General features: G+C 49.8%; 1 protein-coding gene across 1 annotated transcript in view; it reads right to left on the minus strand.

Annotated features, from left to right (window-relative positions):
* The window catches only part of SCARA5 (scavenger receptor class A member 5), a 386619-nt gene that overhangs the window by 8991 nt on the left and 351858 nt on the right, over positions 1–25770 (minus strand). The window contains exon 8 of the mRNA XM_075860822.1: positions 18389–18583. Coding sequence (XP_075716937.1) covers positions 18389–18583 — 195 coding nt within the window. The remainder of the gene's footprint in view (positions 1–18388; positions 18584–25770) is intronic.

The raw sequence follows: 25770 nt of genomic DNA on the forward strand, positions 1-25770 counted from the left end.
AAAGGGATCTTCCAGTTTTAACATTTTATGTGACGTCAACATGTCATACGGCAGCACGGTGGCTCAGTGGTTAGCATTGTTGCCTTGCAGCGCTGCGGACCTGGATTGAAATCCAACCAAGAAAAACATCTGCATGGAGTTTGAATGTTCTCACTGTGTTTGCGTGGGTTTCCTCCGGGTACTGTGGTTTTCTACCACACCCCAAAAACATACAGATAAGGAATTTAGATGTTGAGTCCCAATGGAGACAGACAGTGAGTAGAACCTCTGTACAGCGCTGCAGAATATGTTGGCGCTATATAAGTAACATAAATAATAATAAGTCAGATTCCTCAGCTGCATACAACCATTAGGTGCACCGAGCATGCAAAATCGGAAGGAAAGCTGTCTTTCTAGTGCCACCTATAGGTGACTACCCTGTAAGTCAATGTCTGACCCAATCAGAGGACAAAAAGCAGGAAAAAAATGGATCATAAACGGCGCTGCTACAATAAAGATCAAAGGAGCACGGAGACTAAGCAAAGTAAACGAAAGTACTTGATTTAATAGAAATAAGAATAAGGACTACGCGTTTCGACACTGGACAAGCGTCTTCCTCAGGCCATATATAAAACAAACAGATTTACTCATTAAATACATTAAGATATTTGAGGGTCTTGGTGCTTTTCGGGGTCCCTTTCCCCTTTTTTTAATGTAACTGACAGTTCTGTCACCTCCTCCCGCACCCCGCAGCGTTCATTACTGAGCAATCACTAAGTATAAGCAATGCTCTGATTAAAGTTTATTTTACCGATCACTATATAAAACCTCCCAGCGACGTTGTGTACTGAAAGAGAGGAAAAAGTAACGGCCGGGAACCTTTAATTCAGTCAAAACAGTTATAACTGGAGACCCAATAAGAAAAAGAAGTGAGATGATGGGATCTATGTACAGTATTCTTCTCGTATTTGCCTCTCTGGCTCATCTATTAAATAGGATCCTATAGCTAGAGGGTGAAATTTCACCCTCTGGCTCTCAAAGTACTGAGTCAAGAAGAAGTGAGATGATGGGATCTATGTACAGTATAGTCCTAGGACCTACCCTTCCATGTATAGGATCCTATTTAACAGATGAGCCAGAGGGTGAAATTGCACCCTCTGGCTCTCAAAGTACTGAGTCGAGAAAGAGTGGAGATGAGGAGTGTGGTATATGGAGATGAGGAGTGTGATATATGGCGCTATTCTGGCCTCATTAAGCCATTTTGGCCACTCTGGAGCTGTGAAGCTGTCGTAATAAAGTTTAGATCCCATGTCAGCGAGATTATGATAACGGTGCTCTGCTAGCGTCGTGTGCCATGATACTAACACCCACGGCATGGAGTGGAGAAGTGACTGATGATAAAGTCCCCTATTTACAGGGCAAGCTTTGTAGTAGCCCCGTAGTGACCCGTAGTGGAACGGTTGTAACAGCCTGCAGCCCGACCTGGTGGGAACTCCTGCAAAAAGAACCCCAAATCTGGTTTGATGGCTGTCCAATAAGAGTGTTTTTCAGAGAAAAAAAGAACAACTTTATTAACTGTGACATTCTTATCGTCTGGAAAACCCGGTTACAACTTCTTGGTACCCCTGACTGGCCACAAAGACATAAGAGAGACATATTTGTTTCTAGCGACCCACATTTCACACCCTGGATTGCCTCTTGGGGGGGGGGGGGGGGCCTCAGTGGTTGTAAGTGCACCCACTAGCTTAATCATAGATCCCCTCATTTAAAAGGGTCTGTACTAGTAAAAACAGATAAGGGGTCCCAACAGTTATTGAATTATATTATAAAAAATATATTTTATAACGGAATAATAAAAAAAAAATCGGCAGCTTTCTACAGATCTGTAAGAAAAAGACAGTAAGGAGCGGCTGTCATCTGATTGCTGTTCCTTTCTCTATAATGAGTAGAAGAAAACTCAGCCTGGTATGAATGCTCCTACGGACCACATTTAAAGGGACGTCCCAGTGCTAATTTCTTATGAGACGTGGCTGAACATGTGGGGTCACTCTCCTTTGCAATGAAAGTTTATGATATACGTAGTCACCCGTCTGAACCGAGGATTGAGAATAGAACCCATTTATTGACAAGATCAGTGAGGACTCCAGCCATGGGCCCCCTGGAATGTTTTTTTTTAGGACATGTCAGCTACAGAAAATCCCTTTAAGAGGGTCATTGCAAATTAATGTCATTCCCTTCACACATCCAAAGTGTAACCTGATAAATTATGTCCTCCTGCAGCAACCACTAGGGGGAGCTCACTACATAGGGATTTTTCGAACTCTCATTAAACTAAATAGTAAATTCGTATGCAGTGAGCTCCCCCTAGTGGTGACAGAAATTATTTCAGCCTTTAACTGGATATTTCCCAAACAGTTTGGAGTTTCCAGGAACTAGGACCCCCCCCCCCCTTCATTGCGCCCCTGCACATACCACGCAATTCATGCCAATTTGTTTATGTGAAGCTGTTGCGGTCTCCTCTCCGTATAAATATATTTCTATTCACAAGATTGCAAACTAGATATGACAAATAGTACAAAGACGTTGTGCAGCGAGCGCCGTACACGCAGCGTGCAGCTGTCAGTCATCCCAGCAGTTGTTTGTAATCAGCCCCCGCTCCACATGTTAAGTTCAGCCCCAGATCCTTATCTGAGGAGGAAATCTACATCCGAGCGCGGGCGAGCTGTGTGGTTTACATTTTCCGCACGTCTCCACACTAATCAAACACTTGTAACATGTACATTTACCATATGTAAGATATATAAGACACGGCATTCCGTGGTTAGGGGTCCCGAAAAGGGGGTCATTAGCTCAATATGGGCACTGTGAATTTTCAGCTATACATTATTCTCCCTAAAATTCTAGTATATATTTTATTTATTTAATGGAGACCATTTCTGTCTGGAGAAGCATTAAGGGGGCATCCTTACTGTGCAGGGGCCCTAAAGGCACATCCTTACTGTGCAGGGGCCCTAAAGGCACATCCTTACTGTGCGGGGGCCCTAAAGGGGCATCCTTACTGTGCAGGGGGGCCTAAAGGGGCATCCTTACTGTGCAAGGGCCCTAAAGGGGCATCCTTACTGTGTGGGGGGGGGGCCTAAAGGGGCATCCTTACTGTGCGGGGGGGGGCCTAAAGGGGCATCCTTACTGTGCGAGGGCCCTAAAGGGTCATCCTTACTGTGTGGGGGCACCATTATTGTGAGGAGTCACTAAGCAGGCACAAAGGGGGCATTGTTACTGTGGGGGGGGGGGGACAACTAAGGGGGCAACATTTTTGGGACGGGGCACTAAGGGGGCATTATCACTATGTTGCGGCACTATTACTGTGTGCCACACAAAGAGGACACTAAGGGGCATTATTAATTGAATGGGGTATTAAAGGTGTATCCTTACGGTGTCGGGGCACAAAGGTGGCCTCCTCATTGTGTGGGGGCACTAAAGAGGCACAGGCTGAGAGTTACATAGTGGAAGGAGCAGAGTACCCCCCGCAGCACAGAGTATTTCAGGAGAGCAGTGTGCTGAGGTATTGCGGAGATCCTTACTCACACCCTGGGAGGGCACACAAGGGGTTAACATGATCTGGTCTCACATTGGGAGATCTCTTGTTCTTTCCTTGATGTGGAAACCCGACATATCGGAAGTCTAATCACATCAAGACCCGGGAGAAAGTTCTGAAAGCTGCACGGCTCGTTACATGGAAGGATAACCCCTATCATGTTCTTTGCCATCCATGGGTAGCCCAGGACGTAATGATTCCCACATGGGCAGCCGGTGATAAAACACGAGCCGCACACTTATAATCCTATAGATTGTAACCTCTTGTGTACTGGAGCTCAGGCAGCTCTGCTCACAGTACTGAGACACTTCTATAATCCAGAACGTTTGATAATCCAGAACGTCTGATAATCCAGAACATCCTTTAATCCAGAACGTTTGATAATCTAGAGCGCTTGATAATCCAGAACGTCTGATAATCCAGAGCGCCTGATAATCCAGAACGTTTGATAATCCAGAGCGCCTGATAATCCAGAACGCCTGATAATCCAGAACGTTTGATAATCCAGAGCGCCTGATAATCCAGAACGCCTGATAATCCAGAACGCCTCATAATCCAGAACGTTTGATAATCCGGCGCTTGTTTCCAGAACTGCCATGTAATGTGGGATGCAGCTTTTCTTCCGCAGTGATAGCAGAAGATTTTCTTGGATGAGAGTTGAAGAAAAATCTGATTTCCCTTCTCTGCTTCGTGATCCTGGAGACTGGCAGCGGCGCCCGGCATGATTCCTCTTGTCTGACAGATAAAGTCCCTTCTGTAAAGTCTGATTTCCCTGTCTGAGACATGACCCAGCCATCATCATCATCCTCATCCTCCTCATCATCAATGCTTTACTTGTACTGACTTGAGTTACATTGTTTTCCACTCCAGTCACATCCAGAGCTGCATTTACAGCTCTTCTAGTTTCCGGGTAGTTCTCAGGCTGCAGAACCTCACACCTCCTTGCTGCCCCCTTCTGATTCAGGGTCTGTAAAGAACATGCTCTCTGCAGTGCATTGTGGGAGATGTAGCATTCACATTAGAGGTATCTCACATCCCGGCAGTTCTTTATCCATCTACCAGTGAGATTTATTTACTTTTTTAGGACCTTCCAATAATCCAGAATATTTGATAATTTGTCAGAAGATCCAATATCTATGGCCAGCCGGAGATCAGCAGTTATCACCGGAGCATGCTCAGTGCTGCCACTACAGGTGAAATGTGGTATCACATGACACCTATTCAAATCAATGAGCAACCATGTACTGCATGGTCAGACTCAGAGCAAGGACCCCCCTCAAGCAGCGGACCCTCCTAGAGTGGCATATGTCCCAATGGGACAATCCTTTTAATCATTGTATAATAAAACTTTTTTTTACAACTTTCTATTTGACTTTGTGTTTTAATTTCTTACTATTTTGTAAGCCCTCTGCTTGCTGTCAGTCAATGGGAACATTCTTGTACAGACCAAAAACTTCTCACAGCTGAGAGTTTGTTATAATTGTATCAAGTCTAGACAACATGAAAAGTGGCACCTTGAATCCCAATCATCTTCATAGACATATATGAGATCTTGTGTAACATCATCAGTCACTCCAGTCACATCCAGAGCTGCATTCCCAAGAACCTCACATCTACCTGCCTGCTTGTGGTGCGTTATGGTAGCGGTAACGTTGGCACCAGGCAAAGTACTCTGATCTGCGACCAAATGGCAGACAGGAGTGTTGTGAATGCAGCTCTGGATGTGACTGGAGACATTTTCAAACATTTTATAAAAACGTTTCCTTTAATTTTGGTTATAGATTTTGACCTTTCAAGAATTCACGTTCTGGATAATTGGTCTCATTCACATCAGGGTTAGAGCTCATAAATAAGCGTAAGTCTTGACAGTCCCCATTATGGGACTGTTGTTTTTACTAATACGTATTTAATGTTTTTAGGCTTGGAATATTTTACTATTCAGCCTGTAGGTCTTTTCTCACCGATTCCATGACACGTATGATCACACGGCGTATTATGGAGGTATTTTCTAGAATTAAAGTTTCTAGCGGAGAGTGCAGTGCTTCGTGGCTCGGCCGCACGTATGAGTACTTATGGGACACGGCCATATGGCTTTCTTAGGCTGGAGATCCACGGTGACCATGATTTGCGTGATTTTTAGAGTCTGAATTAATTTTTGGGGTTTGAAGTCTGGGTTTTGAATTAATTTGGTGAGTTTATGGTCTGGGATCTGAATACATTTTGGAGTCGGAATTAATTTTGAGGTCAGATGAAGGGGTCATGTGCACTACTCGGGCAATAGGTTGAGCCCCTGACTTCACTGTCCATATAAGGGCAGTGACGTCACGGCAGGGCACCTCCTGCAGCGGAATCCCCAGCCAAAGAATTGCCTTTACTCTGGCCTCGGATTCCGCTCATAGACAGAGCACCTGACTTCACTGTCCATATAAGGGCAGTGACATCAGGGGCACCCCCTGCAGCGGAATCCCAGACCAGAGCGACGGCAATTCCCTTCCTAGAGGGAGCCACATTGGCTCTATTAACAGGGTAGTGGGGTGGCGCTATCTACAGGGAGATTATGTGGCATTATCTACAGCAGGAGAGGAGAGAGCAGTCTGAACGAGGAGCGCTCCGGCGCTCCTTCATGCCGTCACACAGCCTTTGGTAGCTAGTGCACCCCAGTAGGTTGCGCCCCACACACCCCATCCTGTTGACAGCGCTACACCCACTGGCGTAGCTATAGGGGTCGCAGCGGTCGCAATTGCGACCGGGCCCCGAAGCCAGGGGGGCCCACGGCCCCCCGCACCACATCAATAAAAAGTTACTATAGTAACTCGGGCCGCGGGCTCCTGTTACTATAGTAACATACTTTACTTACCTTCCTGGTTCCGGATCGCAGCGGAGGTCCTGACGTCAAGCGCTGTGCGCAGCGCATGACGTCACAGCGCTATGCCGCCGCGCACAGCATCGAGACTACAGAACTCCCGCCGCGGCCGAAGAGGAAGGTAAGCTTAGCCCTGACTGGCGGGGTCTGACTCCCGGGACCCGCCAATCAGCTGTTTTGAAGGGGCCGCAGCACTCGTACGAGAGCTGCTCCCCTTCATTCCTGTCACTTCATTCCGGTCACACTGTGAATCGGTGTCGGCGATTCACAGTGTGAGCGAGTAGTGAAATGAAGGGGAAGCAGCTCTCGTACGAGTGCTGCGGCCCCTTCAAAACAGCTGATTTGCGGGTCCCGAGAGACACATCAGCTATTGATGGCCTATCCTGTGGATAGGCCATCAATGTTTAGGGACTGCACAACCCCTAAGCCTACGATGTATCAGGCTTAGGGGGCCCATGAGACAGGATCACAGATTGTGTGATCCTGTCTGCTGGGCCCTGTATCTAAGCCAATCACATGGTAGGCTTAGATACATGGCCCATGCGTGATCCTGTCTGCTGGGCCCTGTATCTAAGCCTACCACACTGTAGGTTTAGATACAGGGCCCCAGCACACAGTAATCTTATACTGTATAAGATTACTGTCTGCTGGACCCTGTATCTAAGCCTACCTTGTGGTAGGCTTAGATATAGGGTCCCACAGACAGTATCACACATGGGCCCTGTATCTAAGCCTTAGGGTATGTGCACAGACACTAATTACGTCCGTAATTGACGGACGTATTTCGGCCGCAAGTACCAGACCGAACACAGTGCAGGGAGCCGGGCTCCTAGCATTATAGTTATGTACGATGCTAGGAGTCCCTGGCTCGCTGCAGGACAACTGTCCCATACTGTAAACATGTTTTCAGTACGGGACAGTTGTCCTGCAGCGAGGCAGGGACTCCTAGCGTCGTACATAAGTATGATGCTAGGAGCCCGGCGCCCTGCACTGTGTTTGGTCCACTACTTGCGGCCGAAATACGTCCGTCAATTACGGACGTAATTAGTGTGTGTGCACATACCCTACCACATGTGTTACTAATCATTTTTTGTGTGTTTTCTTACAGGTTCGGTCGTTGGACTACGGCGGATTCCAGGACTACTTCGATGACAGCTTTTTTTTTTTATTAATAAAATGGTTAATGAGGGCTGTGTGGGGTTTTTTTTTTTATTTCAATAAAATATTTTTTCTATGTCTTTGTGTTTTTTTTTTTAAACTATATTACTACCGCCTTAGTAATGGCCGCCGGCTGATTGACAGCATCCATTACTAAGGCGGGGCTTAGTGTTAGCAGGTACAGAGGCTAACACTAACCCCCATTATTACCCCGTTACCCACCACCACCAGGGGTGCTGGGAAGAGCCGGGTACGATCCAGTACCTGACCATCTGTAGTGATTGTCGGCCACTGGGGTGGCCGCAGGCTGGTATTATAAGGAGGGGAAAGGTCAAAAACAGTGGCCCTTCCCATCCTGGTGATGCTAGGCTGCTGCTGCTTTATTGTATCTGGCTGGTTATAAAAATGGGGGGGACCCCACGTCATTTAAAAAAAAAAAAAAAATAATTGGAAAGAACGATGTCGGGTCCCCCCCAATTTTCATAACCAGCCAGATACAACACAGCAGCAGCAGGCAGCATTACCAGGGTGGGAAGGGCCACTGTTTTTGGCCTTCCCCAGCCTAATACTACCAGCCTGCGGCCACCCCGGTGCCTGCCCGTCACTACAGATGGTCGGGTACTGGTTTGTACCCGGCTCTTCCCAGTACCCCTGGTGGCGGTGGGTACCGGGGTAATAATGGGGGTTAGTGTAGCCTCTGCACCGGCTAACATTAAGCCCCGCCTTAGTAATGGAGGTTGTCAATCAGCCAGCGGCCATTACTAAGGCGGTGATAATAAAGTTTAAAAAGATACAAGCACATAGAAAAAATATTTTATTGAAATAAAAAAACACAACCCTCATTAACCATTTTATTGAGAATAAAAAAAACGCCGTCATTGAAGTCCTCGAATCCGAAGTCCAACAACCGAACCTGTAAAAAAACCACAAACACACAAAAATAACCAGTAACACATAAAGAAGCAAAATTATTATTCTTACCTATCCTGGGTCCAGCGCTGGAGACGCAATGTCAGCGAGCTGGGCCCTGTATCTAATCCTATCATGTGTGATACAGTCTGCTGAGCTGTGTATCTAATCCAATCATGTATGATACTGTCTGCTGGGCCCTATATCTAATCCGATCATGTGTGATACTGTCTGCTGAGCCACTGTATCTAATCCTATCATGTGTGATACTATCTGCTGAGCCACTGTATCTAATCCTATCATGTGTGGTACTGTCTGCTGGGCCACTGTATCTAATTCTATCATGTGTGATACTGTCTGCTGAGCTGTGTATCTAATCCAATCATGTATGATACTGTCTGCTGGGCCCTATATCTAATCCGATCATGTGTGATACTATCTGCTGAGCCACTGTATCTAATCCTATCATGTGTGATACTGTCTGCTGAGCCACTGTATCTAATCCTATCATGTGTGGTACTGTCTGCTGGGCCACTGTATCTAATTCTATCATGTGTGATACTGTCTGCTGAGCTGTGTATCTAATCCTATCATGTGTGATACTGCCTTCTGAGCCACTGTATCTAATCCTATCATGTGTGATACTGTCTGCTCAGCCACTGTATCTAATCCTATCCATAGTTTATAGGGTCGTAGTGCTATAGATATGCTATGCTGTCTCATATACACACTTTTTTTTGGGGCGGACACATATGTATTGGGGCTATTTCCCGGACATTTTAAGCCCTGAGGGTATGTTCACATGGCAGCGTCCGTTACGGCTGAAATTACTGTGCTGTTTTCAGGAGAAAACAGCACCGTAATTTTTGGCATGTGGAGGCGTCTTTTGCTGCGTCCATTACGGAAGTAACTGAAGCTGGTTTTCCATGGAGTCCATGGAAAACGGCTCCATTTACGTCTGAAGAAGTGACAGGCACTTTTTTACGCGCCGACTTTTGACAGCGATGCGTAAAAAAAAATGACCGTCGGCACAGAACATCGTGAGGGTATGTGCACACACACTAATTACGTCCGTAATTGACGGACGTATTTCGGCCGCAAGTTCCGGACCGAACTCAGTGCAGGGAGCCGGGCTCCTAGCATCATAGTTATGTACGACGCTAGGAGTCCCTGCCTCGCTGCAGGACAACTGTCCCGTACTGTAATCATGTTTTCAGTACGGGACAGTTGTCCTGCAGCGAGGCAGGGACTCCTAGCATCGGATATAAGTATGATGCTAGGAACCCGGCTCCCTGCACTGTGTTCGGTCCGGGACTTGCGGCCGAAATACGTCCGTCAATTACGGACGTAAATAGTGTGTGTGTGCACATACCCTAAGACCCATTCAAATGAATGGGCAGATGTTTGCCGACGCTTTTGAGCCGCATTTTCGGACGTAATTCAATGCTAAAACGCCCTAATTACGTCCGTAAATAGTGTGTGTGAACCCAGCCTTAGTGACGCCCCCGGCTGCTAGTGCTGCATTGTTGGGTCACTTAGGAGACCCAGCGATGCAGCTGAAAGTGGACCGTCGGCCATGAGAAGTTTGCGGGGGGGGGGGGGCCCAGTAAGAATTCTTGCATCGGGGCCCATGAGCCTCTAGCTACGCCCCTGGCTACACCCTCCCTCCCTGTAGATAGCTTTATTGATTCTAGGAGTGGAATCCCCAGTCCCTCTGTTGGACGTGCCACTGAAGTGCATATACTATACTAGCGCTCTGCTCCGAAACTCCTGCTCTGGGGATTGGGGTTTTGTGGCCAGAAGAAAATTGGGAACCACCTCTCTTAGTTCTTAGGTTCTCCAAGGCAATGTTGATGGGCCAGTCATAGATGGGAGATTTCGCCCCCAGACCCAAAACAAGGCAAACATGACATGTTAAAACCAGGTACAAAACCCCTTGGTTCTATGTTATCATTGTGGGTTGAAATGGCCCCAAACCCTCTATAGGATATTTTTGTGTCTGGTTTCACGAACTATAAACTTTCTTCTCCATTCACATCCACAGCTGCCTTCACAATTAGTTTCTTGCCTCTAGAGAGCAGTGAATTTTGGGAGTTCAGATTATTTTACAACACATAGAGCTAAGCCATTAGGTCATGAGGCTGACTGCACAGGGCAGGTAAACTACAAGATGTTTCCAAAAGCAAACAATAGAATGCTATCTGCAGCTCTGGATGTGACTGGAGTATTCAACCTAAGGAAATAAGGGGGGGGGGGGGGTCTTTCGTATCCAGCACAGGCATCTGGAATACTAGGAACTTTTCTCACCGCTTGCTTGTTTTTCTTTCAGTTATTAAAAATGTAGCCATGTGAACAATCAGATTGGTTGAGATCTCAGGGCCTTAAACACATCCAAAGCAGCATTCAAAATTCTGTTGACTGCCACTAGGGATCTTTCAGCATTGTGCTGACAGATACAGCCCTAAAAGCTTGGCTGATACTCATTGTTACACTGCATGCTGAATTGGACTGTGAGAGATGTAGATGTTATATATATATATATATATATATATATATATATTATTTTTTTTTGTGCCTACCTCTGGTGTGATTGCTAGATCTCCCACAATGCACTGCGGAAGACCATGTTCTTTACAGACACTGAGCCAGTGGGAGGCGGCAAGAAAGTGTGCGGTTCTGAAGATTGAGAACTAACGGAAAACCAGAAAAGCTGTGAATGCAGCTCTGGATGTGACTGGAGTAGAAGACACAATGTACTTCAGGATCAGCTCAAGTAAAGCAACGATGATGATGATGGCTGGGTTACGTCTCAGACAGGGGAATCAGACGTTACACAAGAGACTGTCTCTGGCAGACAAGAAGATTCCTGTCGGACGCCTCTGCCAGTCTCAGGGTTCACGGGAAATCAGATTTCTTTAACTCCTATTAAGACGCTCACAGATGAATGATGCTCTGCCCGAAACCTAAAAGTCGATGGATTTCAGCCCGTTGGTTCCTTAGAAAATAACTGCATGAACCAGGCGTAGCGCTGGTTAAATCCCTTTGATGCTTCTTTCCTTAAAATTCCTCTTTATTTTCCCATGAACCATTATGCGGAACATTCACTGGTGCTGGGTAGAGGCTGCACGTCCGCTCCAGACACCGGGATCACCAGTAATAGGTAATAATTATATCACATAAGCAGCATTATCACCCATAGAGCGGGGGCAGGGATGCATTTAAAACCCAATTAGTGCATATGATCCCATTAGTTACACCACAAAATGAATACAGGCCCCAGACCCCTAAACAAATACAGGCCTGATCCTTCTCATGGGACATAAGCCATTACCAGCGGAGTCTGCAGAGGACAGAGGAGCCTGGAGAAGACAGAGGAGCCTGAAGAGGACAGGGGAGCCGAAAGAGGACAGGGAACACTGGAGAGGGTAGAGGAGCCTGGAGGGGACAGAGAATACTGGAGAGGACAGGGGAGCCTGGAGAGGACAGAGGAGCCTGGGGAGGATAGAGGGGCCTTGGGAGGTCAAAGGAGCCTGGAGAGGATAGAGGAGGCTGGAGAGGATAGGGGAGCCGAAAGAGGACAGGGAACACTGGAGAGGGCAGAGGAGCGGGGAGGGGATAGGGGAGCCGGGAGAGGACAGAGGAGCCTGGAGAGGACAGCGAATACTGGAGAGGACAGGGGAGCCTGAGGAGGACAGAGGGGCCTTGGGAGGTCAGAGGAGCCTGGAGAGGACAGAGGACCCTGGAGAGGACAGAGGAGCCTGGAGAGGACAGAGGACCCTGGAGAGGACAGAGGAGCCTGGAGAGGACAGAGGACCCTGGAGAGGACAGAGGACCCTGGAGAGGACAGAGGACCCTGGAGAGGACAGAGGACCCTGGAGAGGGCAGGGGAGCCTGCAGATGACAAGGGAGCCTGGGGAGGACAGAGGGGCCTTGGGAGGTCAGAGGAGCCTGGAGAGGACAGAGGAGCCTGGAGAGGACAAGGGAGCCGAAAGAGGACAGAGAATACTGGAGAGGACAGGGGAGCCTGGAGAGGACAGGGGAGCCTGGAGAGGACAGGGGAGCCTGAGGAGGACAGAGGAGCCTGGAGAGGACAGAGGAGCCTGGAGAGGACAGAGGAGCCTGGAGAGGACAGAGGAACCTGGAGAGGACAGAGGAGAATGGAGAGGACAGAGGAGAGTGGAGAGGACAGAGGAGCCTGGAGAGGGCAGGGGAGCCTGCAGATGACAAGGGAGCCTGGGGAGGACAGAGGGGCCTTGGGAGGTCAGAGGAGCCTGGAGAGGACAGAGGAGCCTGGAGAGGACAAGGGAGCCGAAAGAGGACAGAGAATACTGGAGAGGACAGGGGAGCCTGGAGAGGACAGGGGAGCCTGGAGAGGACAGGGGAGCCTGAGGAGGACAGAGGAGCCTGGAGAGGACAGAGGAGCCTGGAGAGGACAGAGGAGCCTGGAGAGGACAGAGGAACCTGGAGAGGACAGAGGAGAATGGAGAGGACAGAGGAGAGTGGAGAGGACAGAGGAGAGTGGAGAGGACAGAAGAGCTTGGAGAGGACAGAGGAGCCTGGGGAGGACAGAGGAGCCTGGGGAGGACAGAGGAGCCTGGGGAGGACAGAGGAGCCTGAAGAGGTCAGAGAAGCCTGGAGAGGACAGGGGAGCCTGGTGAGGACAGGGGAGCCTGGAAAGGACAGAGGAGCCTGGAAAGGACAGAGGAGCCTGGAGAGGACACAGGAGTCTGGAGAGGACAGAGGAGACTGGAGAGGACAGGAGATTCTGAAGAGGACAAAAGGAGCCTGGAGAGGACAGGGGAGTCGAAAGAGGACAGAGAACACTGGAGAGGGCAGAGGAGCCTGGAGGGGATAGAGGAGCCGGGAGAGGACAGAGGAGCCTGGAGAGGACAGAGGAGCCTGGAGAGGACAGGGGAGCCTGGAGAGGACAGGGGAGCCTGGAGAGGACAGAGGAACCTGGAGAGGACAGAGGAGCCTGGAGAGGACAGAGGAGCCTGGAGAGGACAGAGGAACCTGGAGAGGACAGAGGAACCTGGAGAGGACAGAGGAGAATGGAGAGGACAGAGGAGAGTGGAGAGGACAGAGGAGCCTGGAGAGGACAGAAGAGCTTGGAGAGGACAGAAGAGCTTGGAGAGGACAGGGGAGCCTGGGGAGGACAGAGGAGCCTGGGAAGGACAGAGGAGCCTGAAGAGGTCAGAGGAGTCCGGAGAGGACAGAGGAGCCCAGAGGGGACAGAGAATCCCAGAGGGGACAGAGGAGCCTAGTGGGGATAGAGGTGCCTGAAGAGGTCAGAGGAGCCTGGAGAGGACAGGGAAGCCTGGAGAGGACAGAGGAGCCGGGAGAGGACAGAGGAGCCGGGAGAGGACAGAGGAGCCGGGAGAGGACAGAGGAGCCGGGAGAGGACAGAGGAACTGGGAGAGGACAGAGGAACTGGGAGAGGACAGAGGAGCCTGGCGAGGACAGAGAACACTGGAATGGACAGGGGAGCCGGGGAGGACAGAGGAGCCGGGGAGGACAGAGGAGCCGGGAGAGGACAGAGGCGCCCGGGGAGGACAGAGGAGCCTGCAGAGGACAGGGGAGACTGGAAAGGACAGAGGAGCCTGGAAAGGACAGAGGAGCCTGGAGAGGATAGAGGAGCCGGGAGAGGACAGAGGAGACGGGAGAGGACAGAGGAGCCGGGAGAGGACAGAGAACACTGGAGAGGACAGGGGAGATGGGGGAGGACAGAGGTGCCCGGGGAGGAAAGAGGGGCCTTGGGAGGTCAGAAGAGCCTGGAGAGGACAGAGGAGCCTGGAGAGGTCAGGGGAGCCTGGAGAGGACAGGGGAGCCTGGAGAGGACAGGGGAGTCTGGAGAGGACAGGGGAGTCTGGAGAGGACAGGGGAGCCGGGAAAGGACAGAGAAGCCGTGAAAGGACAGAGGAGCTGGGAGAGGACAGAGGAGCCCGGAGAGGACAGAGGAGCCTGAAGAGGTCAGAGAAGCCTGGAGAGGACAGAGAAGCCCGGAGAGGACAGAGGAGCCTGGAGAGGACAGAGGAACCTGGAGAGGACAGAGGAACCTGGAGAGGACAGAGGAGAATGGAGAGGACAGAGGAGAGTGGAGAGGACAGAGGAGCCTGGAGAGGACAGAAGAGCTTGGAGAGGACAGAAGAGCTTGGAGAGGACAGGGGAGCCTGGGGAGGACAGAGGAGCCTGGGAAGGACAGAGGAGCCTGAAGAGGTCAGAGGAGCCCGGAGAGGACAGAGGAGCCCAGAGGGGACAGAGAATCCCAGAGGGGACAGAGGAGCCTAGTGGGGATAGAGGTGCCTGAAGAGGTCAGAGGAGCCTGGAGAGGACAGGGAAGCCTGGAGAGGACAGAGGAGCCGGGAGAGGACAGAGGAGCCGGGAGAGGACAGAGGAACTGGGAGAGGACAGAGGAACTGGGAGAGGACAGAGGAGCCTGGCGAGGACAGAGAACACTGGAAAGGACAGGGGAGCCGGGGAGGACAGAGGAGCCGGGGAGGACAGAGGAGTCGGGGAGGACAGAGGAGCCGGGAGAGGACAGAGGCGCCCGGGGAGGACAGAGGGGCCTGGAGAGGACAGGGGAGCCTGCAGAGGACAGGGGAGCCTGGAAAGGACAAAGGAGCCTGGAGAGGACAGAGGAGCCGGGAGAGGACAGAGGAGCCGGGAGAGGACAGAGGAGCCGGGAGAGGACAGAGAACACTGGAGAGGACAGGGGAGATGGGGGAGGACAGAGGTGCCCGGGGAGGAAAGAGGGGCCTTGGGAGGTCAGAAGAGCCTGGAGAGGACAGAGGAGCCTGGAGAGGTCAGGGGAGCCTGGAGAGGACAGGGGAGTCTGGAGAGGACAGGGGAGTCTGGAGAGGACAGGGGAGTCTGGAGAGGACAGGGGAGTCTGGAGAGGACAGGGGAGTCTGGAGAGGACAGGGGAGTCTGGAGAGGACAGGGGAGCCTGGAGAGGACAGGGGAGCCTGGAAAGGACAGAGGAGCCTGGAAAGGACAGAGGAGCCTGGAAAGGACAGAGGAGCCTGGAGAGGACACAGGAGCCTGGAGAGGACAGAGGAGCCTGGAGAGGACAGAGGAGACTGGAGAGGACAGGAGATTCTGGAGAGGACAAAGGAGCCTGGAGAGGACAGGGGAGCCGAAAGAGGACAGAGAACACTGGAGAGGACAGAGGAGCCTGGAGGGGACAGAGGAGCCTGGAGAGGACAGAGGAGCCTGGAGAGGACAGAGAATACTGGAGAGGACAGAGAATACTGGAGAGGACAGGGGAGCCTGGAGAGGACAGGGGAGCCTGGAGAGGACAGGGGAGCCTGAGGAGGACAGAGGAGTCTGGAGAGGACTGGGGAGTCTGCAGAGGACTGGGGAGTCTGGAGAGGACTGGGGAGTCTGGAGAGGACTGGGGAGTCTGGAGAGGACTGGGGAGTCTGGAGAGGACTGGGGAGTCTGGAGAGGACTGGGGAGCCTGGAGAGGACTGGGGAGCCTGGAGAGGACTGGGGAGCCTGGAGAGGACAGAGGAGCCTGGAGAGGACAGAGGAGCCTGGAGAGGACAGAGGCGCCCGGGGAGGACAGAGGGGCCTCGAGAGGACAGGGGAGCCTGGAGAGGACAGGGGAGCCTGGAGTTGACAGAGGAGACTGGAGAGGACAGGAGATTCTGGAGAGGACAAAGGAGCCTGGAGAGGACAGAGGAGCCGGGAAAGGACAGAGGAGCCGTGAAAGGACAGAGGAGCCGGGAGAGGACAGAGGAGCCGGGAGAGGACAGAGGAGCCGAGAGAGGACAGAGGAGCCTGAAGAGGTCAGAGAAGCCTGGAGAGGACAGAGAAGCCCGGAGAGGACAGAGGAGCCCAGAGGGGACAGAGGAGCCCAGATGGGACAGAGGAGCATAGTGGGGACAGAGGAGCCTGAAGAGTTCAGAGAAGCCTGGAGAGGACAGAGGAGCCTGGAGAGGACAGAGGAGCCTGGAGAGGACAGAGGAGCCGGGAGAGGACAGAGGAGCCGGGAGAGGACAGAGGAGCCGGGAGAGGACAGAGAACACTGGAGAGGACAGGGGAGACAGGGGAGGACAGAGGAGCCTGGAGAGGACAGAGGTGCCCGGGGAGCACAGAGGTGCCCGGGGAGGACAGAGGGGCCTTGGGAGGTCAAAAGAGCCTGGAGAGGACAGAGGAGCCTGGAGAGGACAGAGGAGCCTGGAGATGACAGGGGAGTCTGGAGAGGACAGGGGAGTCTGGAGAGGACAGGGGAGTCTGGAGAGGACAGGGGAGTCTGGAGAGGACAGAGGAGTCTGGAGAGGACAGAGGAGTCTGGAGAGGACAGAGGAGTCTGGAGAGGACAGAGGAGTCTGGAGAGGACAGAGGAGCATGGAGAGGACAGAGGAGCCTGGAGAGGACAGAGGAGCCTGGAGAGGACAGAGGAGCCTGGAGAGGACAGAGGAGCCAGGAGAGGACAGAGGAGCCGGGAAAGGACAGAGGAGCCGGGAGAGGATAGAGGAGCCGGGAGAAGACAGAGGAGCCTGGAGAGGACAGAGGAGCCTGGAGAGGACAGAGAAACCTGGGGAGGACAGAGGAACCTGGGGAGTACGGAGGAACCTGGGGACGACAGAGGAACCTGGGGACGACAGAGGAACCTGGCAGCAACTTAGTCGTCTCACCTTATTGAAAACACATGCACGGTCGGCCACGTGTGACTTTGATACATAAAGTTACGTCAGAGAAACACTCCAGAGTAAATCGGGTGGACTGTGGTGTTAAAAGAAGACTCCAAGCAAAACTAGTGTAGGGCTATAGGGCCGAAACGCGCGTCGGGGTGGACGCCAGTCATTTGCATTTGCATCCTGTCATGGGTAAGAGACATGTGCACATTTGCACAGTTCATTATTATGTATTTTTGATCTTCGGTCACTCGCTGCATGTGCTCTTTTTGTAACTGTGATTCATTACTGCTTGAGACATACTGTGCAGATTAATTACCAACATCTATATACCTTTGTTGCATTCGTCTCCCAGCACCTACCAAGTGTCCCATGATTAGCTGTTTGTACACCACTATGACTGTTATTTAACACAGGTGTGCTCAGTTTGTCTGCACAGCGTTGTTCTGTGAGATATTTGTTCTGGCTGTCCATTGTTTCCTGTGGTTCACATCTCTACTAATTTTATACATGTGATTATTTGTATTTTTAATTTGTCTCAATAAACTTTCATATCTTTTAACCCAATTCTCGTGTGTCAGACTCCTAGTTATAGGTTTTGTTGTAGAGGACAGAGGAGCCTGGAGAGGACAGAGGAGCCTGGAGAGGACAGAGGAGCCTGGAGAGGACAGAGGAGCCAGGAGAGGACAGAGGAGCCGGGAAAGGACAGAGGAGCCGGGAGAGGATAGAGGAGCCGGGAGAAGACAGAGGAGCCTGGAGAGGACAGAGGAGCCTGGAGAGGACAGAGAAACCTGGGGAGGACAGAGGAACCTGGGGAGTACGGAGGAACCTGGGGACGACAGAGGAACCTGGGGACGACAGAGGAACCTGGCAGCAACTTAGTCGTCTCACCTTATTGAAAACACATGCACGGTCGGCCACGTGTGACTTTGATACATAAAGTTACGTCAGAGAAACACTCCAGAGTAAATCGGGTGGACTGTGGTGTTAAAAGAAGACTCCAAGCAAAACTAGTGTAGGGCTATAGGGTGCGGAGCATGATACAGGGAAATAACAAGCCAGGAGGAGAGACTTGTCATGCACCACCCACTCAGAACCTGCAGAAGTGTTTTAATTAGTTTGCATTGTCCAATTGGCTGAGGTGTATGCTAATTACTATATCAGCCAATCACAGCACAAGATTACTTAATGGCATTCTTAATATTGCATTTCAACAATTTACTACTGTTATTTTTTTTTTACCTTGACCAAATTTGGCCGTCCTGTACACCTCCTCCGCTCCTTTGTATCCCAGCATCCGGCAGACGACATCACCGTCTTTCTTATCCCAACCGTCGTCACACACGGTACCCCAACGCTTTTCGTGGTACACCTCCACCCGCCCTTCATGGGGTCCAGATCCATTCATGAGTCTTACCACCCCCTCCTCAGCCAACCCTGAAATAAAACACATTGATGATTATAGTATCGGAAAAAACATAAAGGCGAAATACTGGAGCATGACTTTCATGAGGGCCCCATAGATCAAAAGCATCCCAGCAGCATTCCGACAGATGTTCATCCTGTGCCTCCTGGTTCATGAATAGAATTCCAGAACTACAGTGAAGACTGACACACAGGCAGAATAGATTATGCATGTGCGTGTGTGGCCAGGCGACTTTGTAACTGCATAATAATGTATATATACATATATATATAAGCCGTTCAGGATCTGTGGAAAGGAAAGTCCAAGTCAGTGCTTAGAGGAAGGACGGAATTATTAATAATGACAAGAAACGTAACCACCAGTGAGAAAAACAAGAGGATCGGCTGTTTCTTAGTTATCTTATTTTTTCAGAAAGCTGGGTGACCACCAATATGGCCGCCATTACAGTTCCAATGGGTTGTCACACAACTTTCCCAGGCTCCTGAACGGCAAATATGTCTACTGCGGCAAGGATATAACCTCGGCTCTCGTGCAGCTGAAGAACAGATAGAATTGCCATTCAGGACACTAGGAAAGCTGGGTAACAACCCATAGTTACGCCATGTTAGATGTCACCCAGCTTTCCCAGGAACAGATATGAGTAACATTTTCTGTTACTTGAAGGTGAAGCTCTCTGTGTCCTCGAGTTCTGTATATTCAGGAACATGTAACGTACGGCGAGCAGTGAAGAGTCGCCATCACTGATTGCATAATGACTGACACATGGTTCTCATTATAGACTTGGGGGGAGAGGGGCGGATATTTGACCTCGCGGCCCCCAGCTGTAAGCGATGCTTTATTGAGCGTTTTATTTGCTCAGGTTCATCGCATCGCACAGCTGGTCGCTGTCCTTACAACCGGAGTGCACGTATCAGTCCGTGTCTGACAGAGAAATGGCGCAAAGGGGTATAAAAAAATAGTACAGCGCTGAACCGTTCCCCGTATTTATTTAGGGTGAAGTTTCGTGAGTCGTTTTGTTTATTTTCATAAATTGCGGCAACAAAAAATGCAACAAAAAAAAAAACTTGACAAAAATAGTGACAATATCTGGAGGGACTAAAAAGTGGCAACAATGTAACAAAGTATCAGCTCATTGTACCCACTGTATGCGATCAACATGGTGGACATGACCGGCAGACCAGACCGCACCTCCAGCGCAATCAGTGGACGCCCCATTAATTATAACTGGACAAGGGCCAAGTCTCCCCCAAATTCACCTGGACCCCATACTTTATCTAGAAGACCTAGAACAAGAGGAGGGGTTCTGGGGGAAAGTAAATGAAGATGCAGCGAATCATATCCCATCATCCAGAGGCTGAAAATCCATCCTGACCTAATACTTGTCACAGCTGAGGGCTTGTTACAGTTATATCCAGTCTAGACAATACTCTGTGATATAAACAGCCTGGGCTACAGACTTAAACATTTTATCTGCACTGATACATTGTAGCAAACTATCACCACACTCAGCAGTTTAGCTCACAGAGGATTGTGTAGAATGGATATAATTGTATCAAACTCCCAGCTGTGAGAAGTGTTAGGTCTGTATAAAATTTGAGTTTCTGGATATGAACGAGAATTTTTCCATTTACTGACAGCAAGCAGAGATCTTGAAAATAGTGAGTAAAAGCTGAGATTCATCATTTGTAATTCATAGTTTATATACAGAATGCATCTACATATTAATTTGAGACAAATTGTACATACATTACATTACTTATCCTGTAAAGATCCTGAGTTACAGCCTGTATTATACTCCAGAGCTGCACTCACTATTCTGCTGGTGGAGTCACTGTGTACATACATTACATTACTTATCCTGTAAAGATCCTGAGTTACAGCCTGTATTAGGGTATGTTCACACGTCTTAACAAATTACGTCTGAAATTACGGAGCTGTTTTCAGGCGAAAACAGCTCCTAAATTTCAGCTGTTTTTGCAAGTGCACACGTTTTTCGCGGCGTCCATTACGGACGTAATTGGAGCTGTTTTTCAATGGAATCAATGAAAAACTACTCAAATTACGTCCCAAGCAGTGACATGCACTTCTTGGAGGCGGGCGTCTTTTTACGCGCCGTCTTTTGACAGCGACGTGTAAAAAAAAAGGCTTATGCACAGAACACCGTAAGACCCATGAAATCAATGGGCAGATGTTTGCTCACGTAATTGAGCCGTCTTTTCAGGCGTAATTCGAGGCGCAAAACGCCTGAATTATGTTTGTAAATAGGACGTGTGAACATACCCTTATACTCCAGAGCTGCACTCACTATTCTGCTGGTGGAGTCACTATGTACATACATTACATTACTTATCCTGTACTGATCCTGAGTTACATCCTGTATTATACTCCAGAGCTGAACTCACTATTCTGCTGGTGGAGTCACTGTGTACATACATTACATTACTTATCCTGCACTGATCCAGAGTTATATCCTGTATTATACTCCAGAGCTGCACTCACTATTCTGCTGCTGGAGTCACTGTGTACATACATTACATTACTTATCCTGTACTGATCCTGAGTTACATCCTGTATTATACTCCAGAGCTGCACTCACTATTCTGCTGGTGGAGTCACTGTGTACATACATTACATTACTTATCCTGTACTGATCCTGAGTTACATCCTATATTATACTCCAGAGCTGCACTCACTATTCTGCTGGTGGAGTCACTGTGTACATACATTACTTATCCTGTACTGATCCTGAGTTACATCCTGTATTATACTCCAGAGCTGCACTCACTATTCTGCTGGTGGAGTCACTATGTACATACATTACATTACTTATCCTGTACTGATCCTGAGTTACATCCTGTATTATACTCCAGAGCTGCACTCACTATTCTGCTGGTGGAGTCACTGTGTACATACATTACTTATCCTGTACTGATCCTGAGTTATATCCTGTATCTCTTTATTTTATATAAATTTACAAAACATAAACTGAAAAACAAATACATAACTAATTCCATATAACCAAAAAGTCACAACCCAATTCTTATAAACAAATTTTCTTATATACATCTCTGTATATGAGAAGAGAAAACGATACCAGACCCGGCCACATACACCCCACTCTTATATACTTACATCTACACTTCATCCGAAACTAAACAATAACTAGAATATATACAAACATCATATAAACGTAATCCAAAGTACCAACAGAAAATCCCCCGACCCGCGTCAACCAAGGGCCTAAAGAAACAACATAATAATGATGATAATAATAATAAAACAACAACATAATAATAATAAAATAATAATAATAATAATAACCCCAAAAATCCAAAATATAATAATACTAATCCCAATTTTTTTTTTTTTTTTTATATATATATATATTTTTTAATCACACTATACACCTCCTGACTTTCCCTAACCTTACCCTTCTTACCTAAACTCCACCACCCCAGCCAGCATCTCGCCTCATGTCCTCTCACGTCCGCATAGTCCAGATGCTGGCCCCCAACACCACACCCAACACCCCAGCCCAGCCCCCCGCCCCATGTCCTCCCATGTCCGCATAGTCCGGGGCTGGGTCAGGCAAACCCCCCCCCCCCGACCCCCTCCCAACCTATCTATTAACCCCCTTAAGTCTATCCCTATTCTAACAACATTTCTACATTATAATACAATACACGTCACCAACCTGTCCAAATACCAAACCATATACAAAATACACCGTACCCAAAAGCACCAAGTTCGGTCGCTTGTAAACCTTTTTCCTGCCATTTCAATCCTAAACAAAACAAAAATCTTCCAGTGCTTACCTAGCCCATCACCAGATAGAGAGAAGGGAAAGCCCCCCCCAGCACCCCCCCAGAGGCCAAGGTACCACGTCCACCGCTGCACCCTCCCTATCGCTTGCCCTATCTCCTTACCCTATTACTAACCCTTTCTTGACCCTATTGAAAGCTGACCCTATGCTGACCCTCACCTTTCCCTTATTCCGAGTCCTATCGCTATATTTTTTATTGGTGCCTCAGCGGAACGCAGACCCCCACCTCCAGTTGAGCACCGGTGACGACTCCCCCTCCCTCATGAAGGCAGACACATTAAGGCACCCAAAAGGAAAAGCCCCTCCAAAGACGAGAGGCTTTGGATGCTCCCAATCTGCCAACCTCCAAAGAATGCACCTTCACCAGGTCACCCATGATATTGCTAACAACCTCATCCACTAGGAGGATTTTCTTCTGGGTAGAAACTAGACATCGTGCATTCCACATAAAGTGCCTGACCACTATACTGACTAGAAACAAGGTGCAATGGTCCCTACCACCGAGGTCTCCGAACACTCCATAGGCCCACCCAGCATAGGAGAGGCTGGTTAGGCCTGGCCAACCAATGGAGGCTCCCACCCTTTTGTATACCTCTGTATTGAAAGGGCAATGAAGCAGGAAATGCTCCATGCTTTCCAGCACTCCGCCACACTCCTCCCGGGGGCAATCCCGATCATCAGAGCTTCTGCACTTTAGATTATCCCTCACATACAGTCTCCCATGGAAGCAACGCCAAGCCAGATCCCAAAACTTCTGGGGAATCCTCGCTGAATTTAAAAGTTTTAATCCCACCCCGAGGTCACTACTTGGGCAGTCTTTGAGCGCCAGGGGCTTCTGGAAGTGGGTCATCAGGACCCTCCTGTCAAGAAATTTTCTCGACATGGTCCTGATCTCCCACACCTCCAGACCCCACCGGCGAACAATCTTCAGCGCCAGGGTGGCATAAGCCGGGAGATGTCCGTGAGGTGTACGCAGGTCTTTCACTTGCCCTCCTCTCTCCCATTCCTGGAAGAAAGGCCGAAACCACCCCCTGCAGGAGGATATCCACCAAGGAGCCCTCTCTTGCCAGAGGTTTGCCAGGTTGATCTTAACAAAGGTGTTCACTAGGAACACCACCGGGTTAACCATACCTAACCCGCCTAGTGTCCTTGGTAGGTAAGTAACCTCCCTCTTGATTAGGTTGAGCCTGTTCCCCCATAACAGCTGGAAGAACAGGCTATAGACCCGAGTCCAGAGAGGTTCTGGCAAGATGCACACACTGCCCAGGTAAAGCAACATGGGCACCAGGTAGGCCTTGGCCAAGTGAACCCTTTCCCTCAGGGTTAAGGACCAACCCTTCCATTGGTCGACCTTCTGGGCAACTAGCGGGCCCATTACACCTACCGAATACTGCCTTGACGCCAAGCCTGTTATTTGACATTTTAACAAGTCTTTTCTGATACCAATAAAAGTGGGAATACGTTCCTTTTTAAAGAACATCACTGCAGCGCTGGATCAAATCCTTCCTTTTTGTACTATTACCTACCGTGGACCGTTGCGGAGATCCGGGCGAAGCAGGACTGTCAGGAGGCGAGCTGGTGAGCTGGAGGTTTCCTCCCCCTGTATTACCAACTAGATTCAGCCTATCCTCCCAGTTCTTCTTGGGGTAATCACCCGGGCCAAATTCGACTCCTAAGATCTTAGCAGACCCCTGAGGCTCTGGAAGGGTGTCCGGGAGATCAAAACCAGGATCTCCTCCTCCCAGCCAGAGACTTTTGCACTTATCCCGGTTGATCTTGGACCCAGATGCCAATGAGTAACGCTCCACTTCCGACATCACCCACTCTGCCTCCCCTCTCGAGGAGACAAAAATGGAGACGTCGTCTGCGTACGCAACCACCCTCTGAGTGGCCTCCGGCCCCTCCAGGCCGGCCCCGACTCCCGCCAATGGCCCACGATCGATCCTTTTAAGAAAAGGATCAATTGCGAACGCATATAGCAAAGGGCTCAAGGGACAACCCTGGCGGACACCAGACCCAACCTCAAAGGGGGTTCCAACCCAACCGTTCACCAGCGCAAAAGTCTCAGCCCCAGTGTATAAGGTCTGTAGCCAATTGACAAACCCCCCCCGGTAGGCCGTACCTCAGAAGGACCGACCAGAGGTACTCGTGGTCCACCCGGTCAAAAGCCTTGGCCTGGTCCAAGGACAGGATGTACCCCTCCCACCGACCAGAATTTCCCTGCTCCACTGCCTCTCTGACACTGAGGACAGCACTAAATGTGCTGCGGCCTGGAACAGAGCAATGCTGGACCGGCGAAAGGAGCCGGGATGCAAACTTCACCAGCCGATTAAACAGCACCTTTGCGAGAACCTTTCTGTCCGTATTGAGCAGCGCTATGGGACGCCAATTCTCAATACGGGTCGAGTCTTTACCCTTCGATAAAACGATCAAGGCCGACCTCCTCATTGACATTGGCAAAGTACCCGAGGAAAGGCACTCATTAAACACCTCAGTCAAGAGGGGAACTAGGGTTCCTTTAAAAGTCTTATAAAACTCGGATGTTAAGCCATCCGGCCCTGGCGATTTTTTGAGGGCAAGCCCATCAATCGCCAATCCCACTTCCTCTTCCTTGATCGAGTCTATCAAAACACCGAGAGAGGGGTCTACCCCTGGCTCAGGGATGGTTTCAGCCAGGAAAGCCGACATCTCGTCTCGGTTTGGATCTTGCTTCCCCAAGAGGTGCGAGTAGAAGGATCTGACGACCTCCAAGATCCCTGATTTGGATCTCTTCAGAGATCCTGTACTATCAATCAGTCCTGTCACAACCTTACGACTCACTGACATCTTACAGTTCCTGTAGGGGTCGGGCGAGCGGTACCTCCCGAAATCCCTCTCAAGAACTAAAGATGTGTGCCTATCATACTGACACCTCCTGAGCAAAGCTTTCACCACGGAGATCTCCTCCCCACTACCCCCGGTTGAGACCAGATGTTCGAGTTTCCTCCTCAGTTCCTGATATAGGCGGTACCTACTCATGGACCTGAGGCTCGAGAGCCTGCGGAAAAATCCTGCCACCCGGACTTTAAACAACTCCCACCACTCAGACTTAGTACCACTGAGATCCAACAAAGGTACCTGGCTCTGAAGAAAATCCTCAAAGGCCTGTCTTATCTCCGCTTCTTCCAAGAGAGTAGAATTCAGCCTCCATATACCTCTTCCCATCTGGAGGGACTCTGCAATGTTCAAAGAGAAAATAATCATACAGTGATCGGAGAACTCCACCTCAACAACGGACACTGGTGAAGAGATGGATTCCTCCTTCAAAAAAAACCTGTCTATCCTAGACCTACAACTACCTCTACGATAGGTGAAACCCGAGTGGCCTGGGGTATG

The sequence above is a fragment of the Rhinoderma darwinii genome, chromosome 4 (genome assembly GCF_050947455.1).
Source record: "Rhinoderma darwinii isolate aRhiDar2 chromosome 4, aRhiDar2.hap1, whole genome shotgun sequence".
NCBI lineage: Eukaryota > Metazoa > Chordata > Amphibia > Anura > Rhinodermatidae > Rhinoderma > Rhinoderma darwinii.